At 40.6% G+C, this 22,133-nt stretch overlaps 1 protein-coding gene across 2 annotated transcripts in view; it reads left to right on the top strand.

Annotated features, from left to right (window-relative positions):
- CELF2 (CUGBP Elav-like family member 2) overlaps positions 1-22,133 on the top strand; it is a 518,375-nt gene that overhangs the window by 126,739 nt on the left and 369,503 nt on the right. For both annotated transcript variants that reach the window (XM_061181641.1, XM_061181639.1), the window contains exon 2: positions 2,089-2,124. In XM_061181641.1, the coding sequence (XP_061037624.1) occupies positions 2,089-2,124 (36 nt within the window). The remainder of the gene's footprint in view (positions 1-2,088; positions 2,125-22,133) is intronic.

The raw sequence follows: 22,133 nt of genomic DNA, 5'->3' as shown, positions 1-22,133 counted from the left end.
CTGGGGTCAAAAATAAAGAGTTAGAAGATTAGAAAGAAGGAAAGGTCACTGTACTTTAACTCTGGGATGCTGCTGTTACTGTGATCAAGCTCTAAATATAGATCTAACCCTCAAGGTCAACAAGAAGGTCAGAAAAGTTCATTAATTCATTCCTTACAAACTGAACAAATACTGATTGAGTCCTCATGTGTGTTGGTCTCAAGTGACGAAGTGATAAATAACAAAATAGAATTAAAAAGGTATTTCTGTTGTGATCCATGTTATAAAGGAAGACTAGAGGGAGGGGTGCTTCTTAGCTGGGGGGTACCCACAATTCCAGATTCTGTTTTGAAAGAGAAATTTCTTAGGCAGGTACTAAATTCTTAGAAGAGATGAATACATGTGAGGCCTTCAGCTATGTAGTGGACAATGCTTTCAACTACGGTTTTGTTGAAGGAATGGAAACATTCTCTCGAAAGCCAATAGCAATGAAGGCTGAAGGTTTAATATTATGTGGTTATTTAGGAAAGAACATTCCTATGGGAGCTGAAATTATAATCACTTATATTTTTAAGGCAGCATGGCTCCAGGGGAACCAGCATGTCCCTAAAGTGCCCAGGTGCTGTCACAGACAATAGGTGAGGGAGAGTTCTAGAAACCGGGAGGAAGTCCTCTATTTGGATCGACAAGATGAGTATGTAAAGACAATGTGAGTTTCAAGGTGAGATTCTTAACCCAGCGTTGACATATGAGCTTTCGGAGGTCCACGACAATTATAATTGTACACCACATTTTGTGTATATGTGTATGTGTGTATCATTTTTTTCTATGTAAGATGTTTGTATCTTTAATGAGATTCTTTTTTTTCTTTTCTATTTTAGTTTATTACAAGATTTTGAGTATAGCTCCCTGTGCTATACATGGGACCTTGTTGTATATCTATTTTATATATAGTAGTGAGTATCTGCTAATCCCAAACTCCTAATTTATCTCGCCCCACCCTTTTCCCCTTTGGTAATCGTAAGTTTGTTTTCTATGTCTGTGAGTCTGTTTCTGTTTTGTAAATAAGTTCATTTGTGTCATATTTTAGATTCCACATATAAGTGATATCATATGATATTTGTCTTTGTCTGACTTACTCAGTATGACAATCTCTAGGTCCATCCGTGTTGCTGCAAATGACATTATTTCATTCTTTTTTACGGCTGAATAGTATTCCTTTGTATATGTATATATCACCTCTTCTTATGAGATTCTTAAAGCGATTACATGACATGAAGAATATTATGCACCACTGTTCCTAAGAATTATACCTTGCGTCCCTCAGTCTCAAGTTAAGCCCTCCTCCACTTTTAGAATATCTCAGCAGTAAGGTTCCATCTCCTCCTCCTCCTCCTTGCTTCCCATTCCTTCCAAGAACACATCTGTAATCGAAAGATAAGATACTGCAATTAGGAAAAAGTAAGCTCTGAAATGTATCTCTGGTCGCTCTTACTCATGTGCTGCAGGGCTTCCCTCAGTGACATATCATTTGTGCCGTTTGAATTGTCATAGCATCTGCCTCCAACCATCCCAACTGGTCTGACATTACAACAAAGAAATGAAAAACAGCAATTTGCTACTAAAATAATTGGATATTGTGTTGTACGTGTTCCTTCATAAACCTCAGGTGGCAGAGATCAACACGAAGACACACCCTCCAATGAATTCGTTCCTAAATGATTCTTGGAAAGAGAGTACAATGTGCTTTGTTTCAGTGGAAAACATCCAAATGCAGTTTGGGACTCTTTTCCCTCCTATTTTCCTTCTGTATGTCGTACATTTTAAAATTTGAATGTTTTAAACTCAGTTGAGCTCTACCACCAGAAAGCAGAGGCAGATATTTTGCATGTATATAAAATTTCCTTGGGAAGTAACCATTGAAACATTTATGAGAATTAATCAGAAATGTGATGAGTCGATTTTAAATTTCTAAACAGCTGCATATACAGTATCCTCTGCACCCATATGATTCCAGAATGCCCTGGCGCATTGGATTATGGTTTTATTAAACACATTTTTATAATTTACCAAAATAAGCTAATCATGCTTATCTTCTTTTTCTTCCAGAGAGACAACCACAGAATTAGCTGGAAGTCTACCAAGGTAAGCAGCACACTTTGCTTATTCTGTACGTGAGTTCTGATGCACCCCCTGACAGAAGACCTGTGTCGCCTTGGAGAGATCTTCATTTTCTCTTCCTCATGTTAGATTTTAAGACCTCATGCTTCACCATGTAAATGCCAAAAACGGTGTATGAGTCGCATATAAGTGATGTAACCAAGAGGTAATGAGGGTGATGTCCATATATGACTTAGAAATCATTCTTATCCCTTGGAAGTTATATCACATGTACCCATAAGTATATTGGAGCTATTTTTCTCCACAGAACTCATAAACATGCCACTTCCTTTATTATATTCACGGTTATTGGTAATCTAAAGGCGCATTGAATTGTTTTTTTCTTCAGTATATTCATTAGTAGTATTGCGTTCAGGGATTTATAGATTTGTGAAAATTTTGAGCTTCCTCTAGAGAACTTACATCATAGTTTTGATGATATATAAATGCATTTATAATTCATATCATCATTTAAATACCTAGTTACTGTCTCACCAGGGAAAGAAATCAATATATAAATTGATCGATGTCTTTAACATATTTTGGATATCTTATGTCACTATATGAAATAAGAGATGATTGCAGGATGCCAATTATAGACAACTAGCCATCAGAAATGATTACCACTATTTACTAGAAGAAAGGAGAAAAAGAAAGAAAGGGAGCGGAAATGTTTTAAGAGGTATTTTCCTGGGCATCACATACAGAACCTAGTATTGCGCCTGAGTCCTTGAAGGTGCTTGGTAACTGTCTGTGAGTGAATTAATAGGGCGTAGGGTTTTGCCTGGGAAGTGTTGGAAACAGAAGTCAAGAGAATCTCAAGAACCAGAAAAAGAAGAGCTTACAGAATGTGATGATGAACAGCACTAGGGAATCGGGGGAGGGTACATATTGTCACCATCTGTTCCAGGAGATAAGCACATTTGGTTGCTTTTTTTTTTTTTTTTTAATGTAAAGAAAATCTTTGCTTATAGGATCATGATTAACGTGGCTAAAAAACTGTTTACTGTGATCCAAATATTTAAATTACTGTATGTCTTAATTCTTTGGATAACATCCCAAAGAAGCATTTCAACCGCGTGCTAGTTTACAGGGTTAAAAGTGTGCCTGTGTTCTGGTGTACGTGTCCCAGCTGAGTTTGTCTGTCGTGGTGTTTTCACTCTGGAGAGAGTCCAGTGTGAAGACCGAGGCACCTTGTCATTTTCTGGAAGAGAGAGAGTTGTGTATCTGCCCATGTTTGTGGTGCAGAAGTTAATCCCCAAATAATGGAATGAAGGATGACTTTTAAAATTTTCTAGAATGGCTAAGGAGTGGGCCACCCGCGTGTTGTCAGATGACACCCACACGGAGCTGTAATCATGCAGATAAAAATTACTGAGATGTCTGCGAAATCTGGTGTGCACCCTGAAATCTATTAAGTACTGTTCTGTTGTGAATACCAAGTGGCAATTCCCACATTCACCTCGCATGATCTTCTGTTGTGGCTGGTTTATTACTGGAGGGAGTCTGCTCTCTTCGTGAGTTTTGTGGGAGGTATTTTAGTAATGAGCCTACTTATTGTTTTTTTCCATGAATTTTTGTTACTCTGATATTGCATTGTGTTGAGAATAAACAGGACACCAATCCCATTCTAACTGCAGTGTGCATTCATTGAAATATGTGGTGGTAAGGGCGTGAATATGTCAGTTATTTCTCAATTAGTCTTCTAATGTAGCTTCAGGTATTCTTTTGACTTTCTCTGGGGGCAGTTTGGGACACTATCCATTGACAATTCTTTCCCTTCTTCACATTACCATGAATGTGATTATTTGATGATGGAAACTTCTCTTGCCGTCCAGACTATTTCTTCTGCTAACGTTTGTTTGTTTTACAGTCTTGTAGAATTCAATCAGTTGTTCAACTTTCAGCCTGTTTTTTTTTTTTTTTTTCCTGATTTCTTCAGCCTGTCACTGGGAAAGTGCAAATGAACCCTGGAAAACCTTGGTGCATTTAGAACAAGGCACCTGTCGTTAACTCGGTTTGTTTGTTGGCTAATGATTAGTGGAACATGACACGTTGGGGTTTTTATCCTTTTAGTCATAAAAGTGTGCTTATGCGGTGACATCTAGGAAGAATGGAAAATTGCAATTCAGGCAACTGCTAACTTGTGATATGTGGCTGGAAAGGAAGACAGTGGTGTTTTATAGCAAGTTTATGCTTTGGTTTTCCTTGGCTTTGACTGTCTTGAAATTTTCTGAAAGGCCATTTATAAATATTGCACAGAGATGGGGTATTTCAACTTTAGTTGCTTTACATAGCTGGCCACTGGTTGATACTATTCTGGGAATATGTACAAATCATACAGCAGTGGATTGTGTATTGGTTGTTAAAAATGCATCGAGGTTGAGATGAGATATATGTACAAGGTACTTGAACAGACACCTGGTTTGTCTTTCATTACGAATGGTAACCTAAATGTGTCTATGAATTCTTGCCATTGCTGAAATTAAAGCCTGGTAATAATATGTCACCAGAAAAAAATTAGATTATATGAGCAATGTGTAAAGCATTGTAATTATATTATAAATATTAAAACCGATGATCTTGTCGGGATTAAAACAAATATTTAAGCTGGCTACATGTTCCGCTCATGCTGTCCTCTTAATCTTGAAGTGTTCTGGCAAAGGGGTGTATGGGTCCATTTCTTGAGCTGTGAAGAGGATCATTTTTAATCTTACATATGACTCCGTGCTTTATTTTGCTGTAGCAAAGGACAATTGTTTTTCTCCATTGCAAGCATGCCTTTCAAGACCTTTTTCAGTGGTGCAAAGTTTTTAGTTTAGGTAGATGTGTTTTAATTAAATCATGGTAAAATCCCAATTGTTCAAATGGAATGGAGGCACTAAATTAGTTTTGATAAGCTGGGGTTTTAATATAAAGGATGACTATACAGAGGAAAACTTTATTTTGGATAGCAGAGTAAAGGTGTAAACAAGGTGTATATTAACAGAGGTTTTACTGTTATCCTGCAATATTAGTGGCTGTTTTTGAAAAAGAGAGAGCATTTTAATTCCTTAAACATAGTCTACTGTTTCTCAACATAAACTAAACAATATAGAAAATAAAGCTATTTAACAGACCTTAATAGGAGCATCTTACAGACTACAGTGGAGATTCATGAGCAATTTTTAAAGCTCAACACCCAGAAGTCAGGATGCTCTTTGAAAAACATTAAGTATTGGTAAATGAAGCTTACAATAATTAAATATGTAAATAAGATGCGATTTTTTACTGGATTTTAGCAGAAACCAATGGAGGCAGGGGCCAAAGATTAAAGTTGTAGAAGAAACACTTAACCTTTTTTCTTCTATTTTAATCCAATAACTTGATCTTTTTTCTGTGCCTCCTCAGAGGGGGTTAGGAAACAAGTATTCATGGGAAGCAGTGGAATACCCAAGGCCTAGAAATCACTGTACCCCATCAGATTATTATTTGAGCTTCTCTACCAAGAAGTTAGAGCTACTTGGTTGGTGTGACTCTCAGAGAGAAAAGTCATGAGGTGGCAGTTTCACTTATGGAGTTTTGGTCTTCAGTTATTGGTCTTTGTTATCTGAAATTTGAACTCAACAGATTGCATGCAGTGGGAGGGCAAGACTGAACTCTCTGATTGACCAGATTTCTCAGTCATGGTTATCACTGGTCAAGGTAGCAGCAAGGGGAAAACGTGGAGACAAAGAGAATCAAAGCAATCTCTGCCAGCTCAGCTCACCACTTGTGCTCTGTGGGTTTTCAGTTAGGTGTTCACTCCCCTGTGGGGGGCTTTCGTAGGTGACAGAATCTCGTATTTCTCATTGTCCTCAATTAAGGTGCTATCTTCTGAAAGAACTCTAGAAATTAGAAGATGAGAATGTTGGTGACACCAAAAGCAAAGGCAACAAAAGCAAAAGTAAACAAGTGGGGCTACATCAAACTAAAGAGCTTCTGCACAGCAAAGGAAACCATCAACAAAATGAAAAGGCAGCCTATGGAATGGGAGAAAATATTTGCAAATTATATGTCTAATAAGGGCCTAATATCCAAAAATATGTAAAGAACTCACACAACTCAATAGCAAAAAATCCAACAATCTGATTTTTTTAAATGGACAGAGGACCTGAATAGACATTTTTCCAAAGAAGACATACAGATGGCCAACAGGTACATGAAAAGACGCTCAACATCACAAATCACTGGGGAAATGTAAACCAAGACCACAGTAAGCTATCACCTCATATCTCTTAGAATGGCTCTCATCAGAAAGACAAGAGATAACAAGTGTTGATGAGGATGTGGAGAAAGGGAATCCTCATGCCCTGTTGGTGGGAATGTAAATTGGTGCAGCTACTATGGAAAACAGTATGGAGGTTCCTCAAAAAATTAAAAATAGAACTACCATATAATCCAGTGTTACCACTTCTGAGTATTTATCAAAAGGAAGTGAAAACAGGATCTCAAAGAGATATCTGCACTCCCATGTTCATTGAAGCAGTATTCACAATAGTCAAGACATGGAAACAACCTAAGTGTCTGTCAGTGGATGAATGGATAAAGAAGTTGTGGTGTATACATACACTGGAATATTATTCGACCATGGGAAAGAAGGAATTCTGCCATTTGTGACACCATGGAGAGAGCTTGAGGGCATTGTGCTAACTGAAATAAGTCAGACAGAGAAAGACAAATACCGCATGGTATCACTTATGTGCAGAATCTAAAAAAAAGTCTAACTCATAGAAGCAGAGAGTGGAAAAGTGGTTGCCAGGGCCTGGGGCTGGAGGAAATAGGAAAAAAAAATGTTGGTATGTCCAGGCCAACCTTTTACTAAGTAATCTAGAACTGATGAACATTTCCTATCTTCTTTATAATCCTAAGAAAGAACAATTTTCTCAAATTCCTGGGACCCAGGTCTGGTGCAGTTTGGTATCTACAGCATCCGTCATTTATTCATTAGTTCAACAAAGGTGCATCGAACACTAGCTGTATGCCAAAAATGGTTATAGGCTCTGTGGTGGAAAACAAACTGATCATCATCTCTTCTCTTAAGTAGTGTAGTCTAGTGTAGCAGGTACAGATAATCACAGTGCTAGGTGAACAGTGTTTAATGCCATAAGAGGGGTTCAAAGTCATATAAATAAACAAAAGGCGCCAAGGGATTTCAGCAGCAAGATGGGATACCGCTGACTGGAGGAAGCGAGGACAGCATCGTGAGTCAACCTCCTGAGCAGGACTTGGACAGAGGGTCAGGTTTGAGCATGTGGCGTGGAGGGGGCTGTGCGCTCCACACAGAGAGAACATCGTCACCCAGGGGAGGTGTGCAGGGACTGTGTGCAGGGAACAGGAAGTGGTGCCATCTTGTTGGATGGAATGCGGAGGCAAGAAGAGGTGCTTGGAGGATCACTGGTTGATGTGAAGGGTTTAGACACCAGTTTGAGGAGCTGTTATTCTCTTTGACACTGTTCATCCAGGGAGTGTTCTAAGCTGTTGCTTACAAAGGGTCATACGGGCAAATTGATGGAATGGATTTGGGGAAAGAAAAAAAGGTTGACATTCTCCACATGGGACCCCATGGTACTCCCAGACCTTATAATCCCTAGAGCTCCCCTGTCTCAGATTCACTATTTGGCTAACAATAGAAAACAAGCCTTCTGGTTTAAGTGATTGTTTTCCAAACCTTTCACTGCCCAGTTTCCTGCTTCCAGCACCCACCATCATACTGCACACCGACTCTGAGGCCACACTTGCAGTTGGTAAGAAGTAGTCTTCCCTGCTGCAACCCCCACCTCCTAATCTTTTACAGTGTATCCCCCATTCATAGTCTATGACTAAATTCTTTCCTGCATGAATCTTTCTCTTCCAGTATCTTTATTATTTTTCCCAGGTTGAATCCATTTAATAAAAGGCACTGTAGCTGTATCAGGGTGGAAACTGCATATTGAGTTTTTAGCTATAGTTAAAGAGGTCTGAGAAGACCCAAGGTTAATGTGGTGCCCTGGTGTATTCTCTTCCTCCTCTGCCATCCTCAGCATCTTGGGTATGATGTGCCTCATGCTCACAATATGACTGCCACAGCTCCAGCCATCACATGGAGACACAGCTCCAGCCATTACATGGAGACATGACCACATCTAGTGAAGAAGGGCATTTTTTTTCTCATGTATTTCTATTTTAGGAAAGAATTTCTTGCCTATGCCTAAGCTCTTATGGAGGGGAAATTGGGTTTCTGGTATTGGCAGCCTTTATAATGGGAGTCATGTTCTGCCATCAAGAAGAAAAGAAGGAGTCAGGGTAGGGGGAAAATGGCTTTATGTATGTAAGGAGTGGTATCTGCCACAAGAACTCTTCTCTCACTTAACCCTCAGTCTATTCCAGCTGGGCTTCTGACCCTTTCATACAGTCCTGGTCAAGATCAACAGCAACCTCTATCTAACAAAATCCATTGGCCGGTTATCTGTTTTCTTATTTGGTCTCTCAGCTGCACTCAAAGTAGGGACTTCTTCCTTCTCCATGAAACACCTTCTTAGTATCTGGGACACCAAATTCTTCAGTTTTCTCCCTCTCTCACTGGTCAGCCTTTCCCAGTCCGCCTGCCTGTTCTTCCTCCTCTGCTGGACTCTACGTGCTGAGCTTCCCAGGGCTTCCTTTGGTCATTTCTCTCTTCACTTGTAGAGAGGGTGTGGAGAGAGATGTCATCAAGTTCATCTTTATGAGGATAGTTCCCATTTTCACATCTCCAGCCTCAACTGCTCCCTTGAGCTTCAAATCTGAATACCCAGCTGCCAATTTAATATCTCTTCTTCGATATATAATCTTCAGTTTGATGTGACCAAAGAGAACTCTTGAATCCTACCCCCACCCACCTTACCACCATGCACCCAACTGTTCAAACAAGAACTCCTGAGTCATTTATATTGCCTCTTTTTCTCATATTTAGCAGACCATCCATCAGGAAAGCCTATTGGCTCAACCTCCAAAATTCATCTTTAATTTGGCCACTTTCTCCGTCTCTTTCTAAGCCATCATAGACACCACCTGCACTATTAAAATGGCCCCTAACTGGTCTCCCCCTTCCTCTTTTGCAAACCATGCTCCACATGGTAGCCCAAGAGATCTTTGAAAAGTCATCAATCAAACCACACTGTTTTTGGCTTCAAACTGGGTAATAGTTTCCTCTTGCTGGGAATAAAGTCAAAACAGCATACTTGGGCTTCCAGGGGCCTCCATAGGCTGCCTCTGTCTACCTCTGCAACCTCGTTGCCTCCTGCTCAGCCTCTCCTTTCCTTTGTTCTTGACATACCAGCCTTTCTTCCCTCTTACTTCCTCAGAGATCCCGCCTCTGACCACCCTGTTCTTTGTAGTCCCCTCCACAGCACAGTTACTCACGGTCACATCACCATATTGTATTGTTCACACAGCACTTGTCGTTGTGTGTTCATTTATTTGTCCATTTATCTATTTTCTGTTCCCCTCCCTTCATCCCCAGAACAGAGTCTCCTTTGGCTTTCTTGTTTATTCCTCCATTCACAGGACTCCCAACAGAGCTGGCAGCCAATAGATGTTTGAATGACTGTGTGAGCCCCCATTTTAGAAGAAAATTGAGGACCAGTCTCTCAGTCTTTGCATTTCTTCCTCTGTCTACTTGGAAGTCTCTTGTCATCTCCCTGTTCTTTTTCTCCCTCCCCAAACTATCTCTCACTCATTCTTCTAGACCAGGGTTGGCAAATTATAGCCCACAGACCACATCTAGCCTGTGGCCTGTTCTTATGAATGTTTTTATTGGAACACAGCCAAACCCCTCTATTTACACATTGCCAATGTCTGGTTTTGTGCTACAAAGGCAGAGTTGAGTAGTTATGGCAAAGACTGTATGACCCGGCAAACCAAAACTATTCATTATTTACTATCCAGACACATCTTAGATGCCATTTCTCCTCTGAAGGCTTCTCTGTCCTGAAGGGCTTCATGACTCTTCTATTAGTGTCCAAAGTCTCCAGTGCTAACTCCTATCCTAGTATCTGTATCGTTGATAACAGAGTTCAGTGGAGGACTTTTAGACCTTCTCCACTATGTAGGACATGCATTGAGATCTTACCAGTATTCATAGTTTTCCCTCAATGTCTAGCAGTGCCTGGAACATAGTAAGCCCTTAGTAAATATTTACATAAGTCTGTGAGTGAATGGATGTTTGGATGAATGAATAAACGTTTGAATTGGGAAGTGTCCTAGTCTGCTGGGGCTGCTATAACAAAATACCATAGACTGGGTGACTTAAACATTTATTTCTCACAGTTCTGGAAACTGGGATGTCCAAGATTAAGGTGCTGGCAGATTCAGTGTCTGGGTGAGGTCCAGCTTCCTGCTTTACTGTCTGCTTCCTTCTTTCTGTATCTTCACCGGGTTGGGGGTGGGAGGAGGGGAGAAGGGGAGAGAGAGCCAGCTCGCTGGTCTCGTAAGGGCTCTTAAGGGGTCCCCATCATGAGGACCCTAATGACCTCATCCAAACCTAATCACCTCCCAAAGGCTTCACCTCCTGATTCCATCACACTGGGCATTAGGGCTTCAACATATGAATTTTGGGGGGACACAAAATTCCTCAGTCCCTAAGAGGAAAGGAAGGAAGGAAGCATTGAAGAAACCTCCCAAAGTAACAGTCTTAGACCAGGTGTATGATTTCCGCCTTCTATCACCCTTCTCACTCTGCTCACTGCATCATACGCTTGGCGCTCAGAAGAATGCGTCTTACTGGCTGGAAAGTTATTCACCTAAATTTGACTGTTACCAGGCTGTTCAGAGCTTTTGCTGTTGAGTCTCTGTGAGCACAAAGGTTAAGAGATTGGGCTTTGGGCTCAGACATGCTTCAATCTTTTGTCTGCCATTTCCTAATCGTGTGACCTTGAGTGAGTGAATTAATATCTCTGTCTCAGTTTTGCACTTGAAAATTTGGAAAAATTACGATACCCATCATAGTGTCACTGTGAACAGATAATCTATATAGAGTATTTAGCCTGGCACCCAGGGAGTGATCAATACATGGTAGCTCTTAGAGTGGTGCATTCAAAGGTAGCTTTGTGCTTGTTATTTGGGTAGTGCCCCTGTCAAGACAAGATGCCTTGTTGCATTATAAGAATCAGCCTAGTGAAGTGGTTCAGCACATGTGCTCTGGAGACAAACTCCAGAGTGTATTCAAATCTCTGTTCAGCTCCTTACTAGGTCTGTGATCTTGGGTAAATTTCTACACCTCTCTGTGCCTCATTTTCTTTATCTGTAAATTGGGAGTCATAATAGGACCAATTGTTCTGAGAATGAACTGAAGTGATAGGTGTGAAGTGCTCAAAACAATGCTTATTTTATTTTATTGTAAGGAAATTAGAGTGGCATGCTAGTCAAAATTTGTGATGGGGAATATGAAGGAATATTAAGCCATAGGCCGTAGAAACCTCTAATTCAGATATTAATTATTCAGTGGCTAGATTTTTGCCATGCTATGGGTGATTATTGATTTAAAGCAAAATGTCCCAAGTATTAAATATAAAGTTCCCTTGACCTTGCTATAATGTATGAAAATAACAATTACCCAACGAAGTATATATGCAGATATTGCCCATGTGTCTTGGGCAGCTCTATCAGGAACATGGTTTTCATTAATTCTCCAAATAACCTAAATCAAAACATTTCATTCTTTATGGATGTAAATAAGAGTCTATAGTGAGTGAATTAAATTACACTTGTTTTATAATACAGTGTTCTGATGTGTAACAGACTATCGAAGGAACGATCTTTACAAGGAAAACTTTAGAATATTGTAAAGCTACTCACTGCATGACCTATTTAAATGGCTCAGATTCTTCTTGTTGTAGACTGCATAATTAAATTTTAAATGGAACATGATAAAGAAGTTATACTGGTGATCTCCAGAGACTTCGATACCCTATTTGGCTCTTTATAAGAGTATAGCAAAGGCATACTTTAAAATTTAATAAAGGCCTGCCCTAATTTTTTTCCCTTTCAGATTTTCTTTATCTGCTCAGGAATCCAAAGCTGTGTTATATTATCCACAAGTGTTACCTGAAATAAATGATGAAAATAAAAATTCTTTAAAGCACATTTATCCCAATTTGAGAATTCCATTATTTGCGCATGAGAGCTTTTGTGTAGCCATTGAACTCCTTGAAGATAAAACCTGCCATTTCCCGAATTTGTCACCATAGAGAATTGGGGCTTTATTCATTCTGTTTGTGGAAGCATTCATATCTTCAGAGCTTCCAGAGCAAAGGGGTAGAAAATGGATTCCGTGGAAGATATAATTTTGCAATTAGAATTCCTTATTTGCTATGTAGAAGTTGCACTTCTTGAGAGGGTTGAAGGGAAAACACACACACACACACAAACACACACACACACACACAAACACACACAGCCTGTTGGAAGAAGGGCTAATGGAGAGTAAAGGAGAATTCCTGGGTTGAGCATCCTAAGAGCTATTGGAGCCTCTTGGGTAAAGAATTTTGTTTCATAACCTTCCATCGTTCATTTTCTTTTGTATTAGAAGGGATGCTGCCAAGATAAAATGATATGTTAAATAAATTTTTCTCATATTTACTTAATACTGCTTTGTCGTATAAAGCATATTAGGAGAAACACTTCTCTGTCTTCCCTAAAGGATTTCAGATTTTGCTGTCCACTGAGCTTTGACAAAACACCAGGTGCGAGCTTTTCTCTTCCCACCTGAAGAAGGTATAAGGTTTTTATTATACCTTCTTAAACATTTGCCTCCATCAGTGTTTAGAATGTTCAAGCTCCTAAGGTCACGTAAATTAATAAAATTTATTCTCATTTATACATACATATTTTTAAACCTTGTAAACCTTTCTTTTCAGATTAGGTTTTGTAAATGTTTCTATTATGTATTTCCCTCTGCCTTCTTTCTGGCAAATATACAGACTTCCTTTCGGGCCCGAACTACTCAAGCATCTGATGTTGCTTTCATTTTTCAAATAAGCAACATTAAGCTCACATACTGCTATATAAAACCAAACTGAGGCAGTGACACAAGCCATCCATCCTTAACCCTCTGCTTCTCATGCTTTTGGTGGGGGAGGAAGGATGGAACGTCAAGGAATAATGCTGAGCTACATAAAGGATGCTAAAGAGAAATCCTTATCAGGAGCATGATTATCCAGTGAATAAGTGGAAATTCTGCTTTACCAACACAGTACAACCTTTGAGACCCTCTCTCAGTCAGATTCAGACCTATGAAAATCAGGTGAGCATCTCCAAGAGTGACACCTGGTGGCCTGTAACTCATTATAATGCACCAAGTTCCCTTTCCAAAGCAAAGGGAAATCATTCCCAAAATAGGCTTTCAGTGAAATAGGTTTCTGTGAATAGTTCACAATTAAAAAAATATATTTAATGAACAATGAAGATGCTTATGGACATAATAAATTAGGAAACTTTAAAAGTAATCTGTCGATATTTAACAATATAGTTATTACTAGTTGCATCACCGAGCACCCATATGAACAAGGAACAGGGTCCTGTGGAGGATGCAAGGTATGATGCATCCTGCTTTTAAGGGGTCGTACAATGACCCCTGCTTTTAAGAACCAAAAAATTCTAAAAGTGAAAAGTTGATTTATAGTAGGAGCAAGTATGTTCTTCACTAGCTCTCCATGCCTAGGACAAAGTCTGTCACGTGATAAGATGAAAAAATTTCTATTGAATGCATTAAGTATCATATAAATTGACCAAATATTTAAGTTTGGAGGAGAGTGAGAACATTTTTTGGTAAGGCAATTAGAAAAATCTCACCATGAAGGATGTAGATCTGGGAAAAGACACAGCAGTAACAAAGCAAAGAGCGAGGGATATGGAGTTTTGAAATAGGGATTCAGCCAGCTGGTTTCACCTGGGTGGTTTGTTGAGAGAATAATGAAATATGAGAGAAGTAGGTAGAAGCCAGCTTGCACACTTTAAAGGGACAGAAGAGTTTTCCTTTCGCTTTGTTTTGTTTTCAGTGAGCCATTGGATGTATTTGAGCAGGATGAATATATGATTCAAAGAGTATGTGAGCAAGGTGACTCTGATGGTGTCCTGCAAAATGTATTATTCTGGAAAGAGGAACACCAACCCGTAAACTCCGTGAGGACTAGGACCAAGTCCATTTTGTTCATCTCTTTTATCCTCAGCACCTAGAACAGTGCCTACAGGTGCTCAAATATCTGCCAAATGAATTAATGGTAGATGGGAGATGAGGATTTTTCCAGGTAGTTCAAATGAGGATAATAAATACATGAACTAGATTGGTCTTTGTAGAAAGAAAAAAGGCAGTGATTGATTACAGAAAATACTGGGAAAAACAAATCAGTATTACTTGCTGAAACTCAGGCAATGAAGGAGAAGTTTCCGGTGTGTCTTGCTTCCGGTTTGGGCATGTCATTGGTGTCACCCATCAAACCCAGCGAGAGAGGTCTGGAGAAGGCTTGTTGGGAAATGCAGGGCTAGAAAAAGGGTTGCTTTACATTGAGTTTGAGATAAAAGCCAAATATTTAGATGAGCATTTCTGGTAGAGGGTGAGGGACACTTGTGGATGTGGAACCGCAGGTTTGAGCGTTGAGTAATAAAGCGTCTTGGGAGTTGCTTGCATAGAAGTTTAGTTGAAGTCATTTTGTGCACACATGGGTTTTGTGGTTGTCTGTCACAGTGACATCCTTTGCCATATTAGGCAAGATGCAAATTTGATTCGGAGTCCTTGAGGGCAAATGATGTTGAAGCAGAGATGAGTGTAATACTCAAATTGTTTCTAATTCATTCTGGAAATTTCTCAAGAGAATGAAAAAAGGAAGTTCTCTGGGGGGGTGACTTACATATAGACTATGCTTTCCCTTTAAATGCCTGCCTCAATTGCCATCTTGGGCCTGACACTCACTATGAAAATTTGGTACCTGGCACTCCTGGAGGGGTTGTGTTGGCGGCAGAATCCTATATGCTGCCTGCTCCCATTTGGCCTTTCTCATCTTGGCCTGGTGTTCCTGGACTAATTCCATCGTGTCTGGAGTTTGATCTTCTCTGGGTTCTTGCCTGAAGCCCTGGCAGTTGACCGTGTTCAGCTGAGAAAGTCCTATCCAAGTTCAACTTCCATGATGGGGGATTCGTTTAGGGATGCTTTGGGACAACTTTAGGGACAACTGTTAAGGGAAAATAGGTCATAAAGGCAACCTGGGAGCTGGTACAGCAGATCAGCCCAGGGGTTGTTGAATCTTGTAGATTTTAAATTTTGTCTGTGAATGTGTGTGGCCGTTCAAGCATCCTACAGAGATGCTTGTGAAGGTGAAAAAGTTATGTTTCTGTTTCGAACTAGAGTAAAGGACAGTAGTACTTTAGAAAATTGGGAAATGAAACCCTGAAAGGAACTAAGGATGGGAGAGCAAGATAAAGTCAGAGTAGTTGTTGTGAATTTTCAACCCAGTGACTGCAAAGATTTATGTATTTTATTCTTCTCTCTTCCTCTTCCAAGCTCTCAGTGGATCCTTTCCCTTCTCTGACTTATGTGTGCATTGTAGTTGACTTTGGTGAAGTAGAAAGCAGCAGTAAGACCTTTAGAAGGAACAAAGGTAAAGAAATGGCTGCTCTCACTCAAGCAAAAAAAATTAATTTTCCAAAAACATTTTTAAAATAAATAAATGTCTTTCCTAAAAAAAAAAAAGAAAAAGAAATTACTCTCAGTGGAGCAATAATCACATTTTAACATAAAAATTGTCCAAGGTCCCAAAGTAATATCTGCATAAGAATTGTGCAGATACTCCTATGTGAATGTTCTCCCCCACCCACCACCAGCCCTGTTAGTTTTTGTACATCCAGTGGGAGGACTTCTGAGTAGATGGAACTTATGTTGTGTCACCTCCTGGCTTTACAGATGAATAGACTTGAGCATCAGAAAGTTGGAAGCTAGCTCTCATGACCACGCTGTCTGGGCTTGCTGGACGAGTCGATATTTGCTTGGTGTGGATGGAGTCCATGTTCATCATTTCAGGGTCTGTTCTTGGGACCATAGACCTGGAAGCCCTCTAACTACTTTCTGAGACCTTTTTCCTCTCACTTCTCTAGTAAGTTCTGTCTGCCTCCACTATCTGCCCCTGGGGACAAAATCTTCATTTCCAGTATCTTCATCATAGCCTTGTTCTAACTAAATGAAAGCCAAGTGCTGAGACCTGGTTGATGCTGGTTATATAGGGTGAACAATAGTGCTTCTCAGATTTTAATGTGCATGTAAATTACCAGGGGATTTTTATTTAAATGCATATTCTGATTTAGTTAGTCTGAGATGAGACCTGAAATTCTGCATTTCAAATAAGCTCTCATAGGAGATCTGCTAATTCTGGTCTTCGGACCACCCTGTGAGTAGCAAGGGACTACAGACCCACCAGCCACGTCTTGTTTGAAAGAAGTACCAGTCACTTTTCAAGTTCTACATCCGTATCTTTAGGAGTATGATGCTTTTATTTATATTATTCTCCCTTATCTCTGGTTGGTTTGTTTCCTTTTTGAGAAGATGCTACAGACCATTTTGCAAACTGCCACTGCAGGAGTAATTTCTTTTCAAACTCTGAGATACTATAAAACCACTGTAGAAGCCTGTGGATTGAACTATATAAAGGTAATCTTATGTTATCGAGCCCACGTGAGTTTAGGATACAATATCAATCAAGATTTGACTTTCAGTTCTGGGTTTACGACGAGCAGCTCTCGTTGAAGGAGAACCCAGAAGTTTGACTATTAGAAAGTTTTTATTTTGCAAACATGAAGTCTTATTTATGTCAAGTAATTGAGTTCCCAGATGTTCTCATTCTGTATCAGTGACTGTAAACAGTGTCAGCCTAGGTAATATGAGAGAAGGAATATATACGTATTCATATTCAGGAGTCAGCCTCAAAACTACAGTCAATTCACAGGTTATCAAGCTTATTCCTGGAAACTGACATTTATTGACTGTGCCGAGGTTAAAATTGTCTTTGTTTTATTTATTCCCTGTGAAACTGCAAAGTATTCTAGAAGCAATATTACTTCTCTTCTTACCCCTCTATCCGCATTCATCCTATCCCCTTTACTAAAGTAAACTGAGGTGTCTGGATATAGCAATCTAATTTGGGATGACTCAAGAGAGATACAGAGAGATAGGTAACATTGAATATTCAGAATTCAATAATGAAAAATAATCACTTTAGTGAAAAGCCAGCTGTTCTTTCTTTCCTAATAGGCACGTGATGTTGATGAAAAATAACGTTCACGTAAAGTTTACCAAGTAGGATTGGTTTGATTCAGGCAGGGTGTTATATGATTTTGCAGAATAGGAAACGTTATTTAGGTTGAGCAAAAAGCTGAACCGTCCAGCCAGTCCAAAAGACCCAAATACCAAAGGATTATCTTTAGAGAATGAAAAATGCTAGTGCATTATATGTACGGCAGCACATGATAATTCATTCAGAGAATAGGCCTATGTTTTCTGTGTCCTTCAAATTTCATTTGAATGAATGCTTTATGGATTTCTGTGACGCTTGGGGACATGTTAAAATACTGCTGCAAACATACCAGGCAACTTAGGTTTAGATAATTCTCGATTTGAATTATTATAGCATGCTGCTATTTTCCTACTTGGAAAAAAATAGGAGTTTCGTGACAATTTGGAGTTACCCTTCTGTGTCTCCCCAATGAGTTTGTACAAAGCAGACCCTTGAGACATGGATTGGAGTCCAAGGATGTGAGGGAGTACGGAGGGGAGGCGGGAGGGGAGACAGGAGGGGAGGACAGCCAGTGGACATATGTTAAGGAGTGTGTTGCTGCCTGGGCAGCGGGGACTCAGGCCCGCTGGGGCCCTGTGGGGCATTGTCCCACTGAGGGGCAAGCAACCTGCTGTATGTTCCATAATGCCTTGTCCTTCATTGGTTGTCCTTCAGTGGTTGATGCCCCTCAGGGAGAATTTATTCGTGGGCACTTCTCTCTTCCCCACTCTCAGGCCAAGCACTCCTAAGGCCAGAGAAGACACACTCTGAAAGGCAGAAATAGGAGGAATCCATAGGCTTCTACACAGGATCTGCAGGTGACCCTCAGGGCAAATTAAAAGCAGGGCATTGACAATATTTATCTTATCAGTGTGGTCACTGTTGTATGCCCAGCACCTTTTCCAGTGTGAGGTACCTAGCAGATGCTTACTAAATATTTATTCAATGAAGGAGGGAAGGAAGATAGGGAGGGAGGAAAATGCTTGACTCAAATAGAATGGGAAGTATCTCCCTTCTGACTTAGGTCCCCAAGCTAATATCGAAACTTTATGCTTGCCAGATTTATCATGCACGAGGAGATGGGATAAGAAAAGGGATAAGAAAAGGTAAGCGTGAGAGAGCAGACAGCTCTGTGTATCAACTACCTCAATTCCAAAGACTGGCACTTGGGGACTTCGACTTTTGACATCAATAGTTATGTTATATCCACTTAACTTTTTAAAAGATTAACAGTGTGTTTATCTTTGATTATTCAGTATATATGCATTCCTAGTTATGGGTGAATCATTGAAGAGCTGCGTGGATTATCTGTGCTACATCCTAGATGAATAAACAGGGGAAATGACTTACTTCTTGGTTGTGTGGTGACCGGGGGACCCCAGGTTTGAGGTAGGACAGCATATGCCCAACATCCAGACAAAAATGGAAAAATTACCTTGGTCACCTTGGTCATCTGTTTGCAGATAGCCAGTGGCTTTGTTTACATTCTGCTAACATATTTGAACGAAGAGTACAGCATTCAGTAAATCCCACAGATATTTCAAATACATGGCACTAAGCATCGGAATATCTAGAAATAGCATGTGATTACTTGCATTTATTATTCTAATCATTTTCATTATGCAAATACATAGTTATCACCTGAGAGTGTTTCTCTTTAGCTAAGCATGGACCTGAATGTGTTTATATGTCAGTGTAGTGTGTACATGTTGGGAGGAGAGTTAGAGGGAGGGACTCCTCCCAAAAATAAGTGGACCAGTTTTGGGGGTTTTCTTCTTTTTTTTGTTTGTTTGTTTGTTTTTAGCTTATTTGGTGGTTTGGATCATCTGTAACTTTTGTAACACTCATGATTATTCCCTTGATTCGGTGAATGTAAAAACCTCAAAAGGCCATATTCTCTACCAAACAGCCCTCTCTAACTATGACAAGTGTGTGAACATGATAACTTAGAGTCAGAGTGCTCTTGTGTCCCTTTTTCTGGGCCCTGAGTGATGTTGTTCTAGATAAATCACATTAAAGGAAAAAGGGACCCATGGGAGAGTGGCATCAAGCATGCAGAGCTTCACTATCAGCAAAGGGTTAATAAGTTAGAAATACTTAATTCCTTGCCAGAAACATGAGCAGAAAGCACTTGGCAATGATTCCTCTCTTTTTTCCTGGAGTCATGGAAAAATGGGCTACAGAGACACCGGGGCCAGCGTGGACCCAGAGTACTGAAGCGTTTTCCTGCCCCCAGGAGCTTGATGCTGCCTCTCTCTCCGGGCCTCCCATGGCCCTGGAACTGGGTGGCAGGCCAGTTGCCGAGTGGTGTGGGAATTCAACCCATAAACACTCGCTTTCTTCTAGCAGGACGCCTAGCTTCTCCTGACAATTTTCCTCATACTGATTAATTGATTTAATTTTTGGTTGGCAATGGTGGTAGTTACAAAGTAAATCCACCCCAGAAAAAAAGGGTATTTTGGGAATTCATTAATGCTAACACTGCACTTGGATGCTACATTCACTTTCCATCTGCCCAAAACAGCCAAATAAAACAAGGAAGTGACACCAAGCAAATGACAACTAATTATCTCCTCCAATTATTCTGCTGGGATGGTGGGAATTGAAGGATACTGAAGGTTGTTTTCCTCTTACAGTTAACCTCAGAAATCAAAAGTCAAGTGACCATCACTAACACCACATGTGTCATTGTGTTTGAATTTCAGCAATGTATTTCTCTATCTTCATTTTGATTTAGGAATCAGAAAAAGAAGTTGTCTTGGCTGTGTTTCTTTCCTACTCTTGAGCCTGTTTTGATGTAACAAATTTCCCAACAGTTTAGCAGCTTAAAGCAACAGACATTTGTTGTCTCAATTTCTCGGGGCAGGAATCTGGGCCTGGCTTAGCCGAGGGCTCACATTTCAAGATTTTCTCAACAAAGCTATAATCAAGGCTTTGGCTGGGGCTGCAATCTCATACAAAAACCCAACTGGGGAAGGACCCACTTTCTAGCTTTCTTACGTGGTTGTCGGAAGGATTCAGTTCTTCCAGCCCTTTGGACTGAGGGCTTAGTTCCTGGTTTGCTGTTGACAGGGGCCTCCCCCCACTTTCTTGCCATGTGGGTCTCTTCGTAGGGGAGCTGACTTCCATGGCGGTGAACAAGAGCGAGAGTAAGATACGGCCAGCAAGATGGAAGTTGCAGTCTTTTTATAACCTAGTATCATAAGTGACCTCCTATCACTGTTACTGTGTTCTCTTCATTGTAAATGAGCCGTAAGACCCAGCCTGTGCTCAAAAGAGGGATTACACAGGGGCAGAAATAGCAAGAGGTGGGGATCATTGGGGGCTGTGATAGAAGCTGCTTACACAGGTATGATTCCAAATTGCAGTTTGATGGAGAGTTATGTTTGCTGCAGTTACATGCTGTTGAGAAACTCAGTTATTTGTGGTGATGTGGATTGATGCCTTGAGGGTAAAGAAGAAAGAAATCATAGGGCTAAGAAAAATGTGATAGTTTTTTCTTTGGTAACTGAAAATTGTCCCACTATGACTAAGAAGGAACCAGAGTTCAAGCCCAGGGTAAACTCAGGGTAGGACCCTATGTCTGCTCTAGTGCATTATGAGACAGATATCACTGTCGAATGACTACCTGTGAAGGCAGAACTCCCACACGGGCTGAAGGAGAAGTTGTTTGAGCTCTGATAGGAGAAGGGCCCGTGGATCTGAGACCTAGAGAGATGGTGGGAGCGGAACCCTAAATGTGCACTTCCTTCTAGAATAAGCAGATTGTGATAGGGAGCAAGAGTCACTCATCTAGGACTGGATGTGGAAAGATAGGGATGCTCTAGAAAGACTTTAGAGACCTGGAAAAAACAGTTCTCAAAACACTAGTTCTGTCACCTACCCAGGATGGCTCCTGAATGGTTGACTCTGCAGCCCGACCACCTGAGGGTGAGTTGGCCGTGGCCTGAAGGGTAGTGTTCTGTCCACACAGGAGAAGGGGAGCTTGGTCTCTACTCACCATAGAATGACATATCAGCATGTCTTGGGCACACATTGAACTGGATGTCAGGAGTCCCTGTTCTAGTACTGGATCTATGTAGGTGTTACTGGATCTGTCTAGGTGTTAGTGGATCTGTGTAGGTGTTAGTGGATCTGTCTAGATGTTAGTGAATCTGTAGGTGTTACTGGATCCATCTAGGTGTGTGATTTTGAGTGTCTTTAGTCACTTTGCCTCTTTGGGTTTAGGAAGCTGATCTGCAGAATCCGGTAGAGATTTGCCCTCCCCCACCCCGCCCTGACCTACCAAACCTTAAAGGGGTTGCCAGAGACCCATGAGTAGCTCAATCCAGTTCCATGTGAAGACACTCCCGTGCATGTAGCGCTTAGTCTCTCCACAGTATTTCATACCGTTGACCACTTCCTTCTCCTTGAAAAACTTCTTCCCTCGTTGTAGATACAATTTTGGAAGTCACTACCAAACAGTTTATCTTTGAAGCATAGGGGCATATTTGACCCGGGGGAGGCGTGTTGCAAGCAGAGAGTGGAGGGCTGCATTAGTACCTCAGTAATTACATGCACCAGGGAACAGGTGAAGAAGGTGTATCCAGCAGAAGTACTGACCTAAGAGGTAAGAAGGTGGCCAGATTGGAGCAGATGTAGCAGTGAGTTGCAAGTGAGCAAGTCAAGAAGATTGATTCAAGAAGCTCAGCTTCAGAAGGG

The sequence above is a fragment of the Eubalaena glacialis genome, chromosome 2 (genome assembly GCF_028564815.1).
Source record: "Eubalaena glacialis isolate mEubGla1 chromosome 2, mEubGla1.1.hap2.+ XY, whole genome shotgun sequence".
NCBI lineage: Eukaryota > Metazoa > Chordata > Mammalia > Artiodactyla > Balaenidae > Eubalaena > Eubalaena glacialis.
This window is presented reverse-complemented; position numbering and strand designations above follow the sequence as displayed.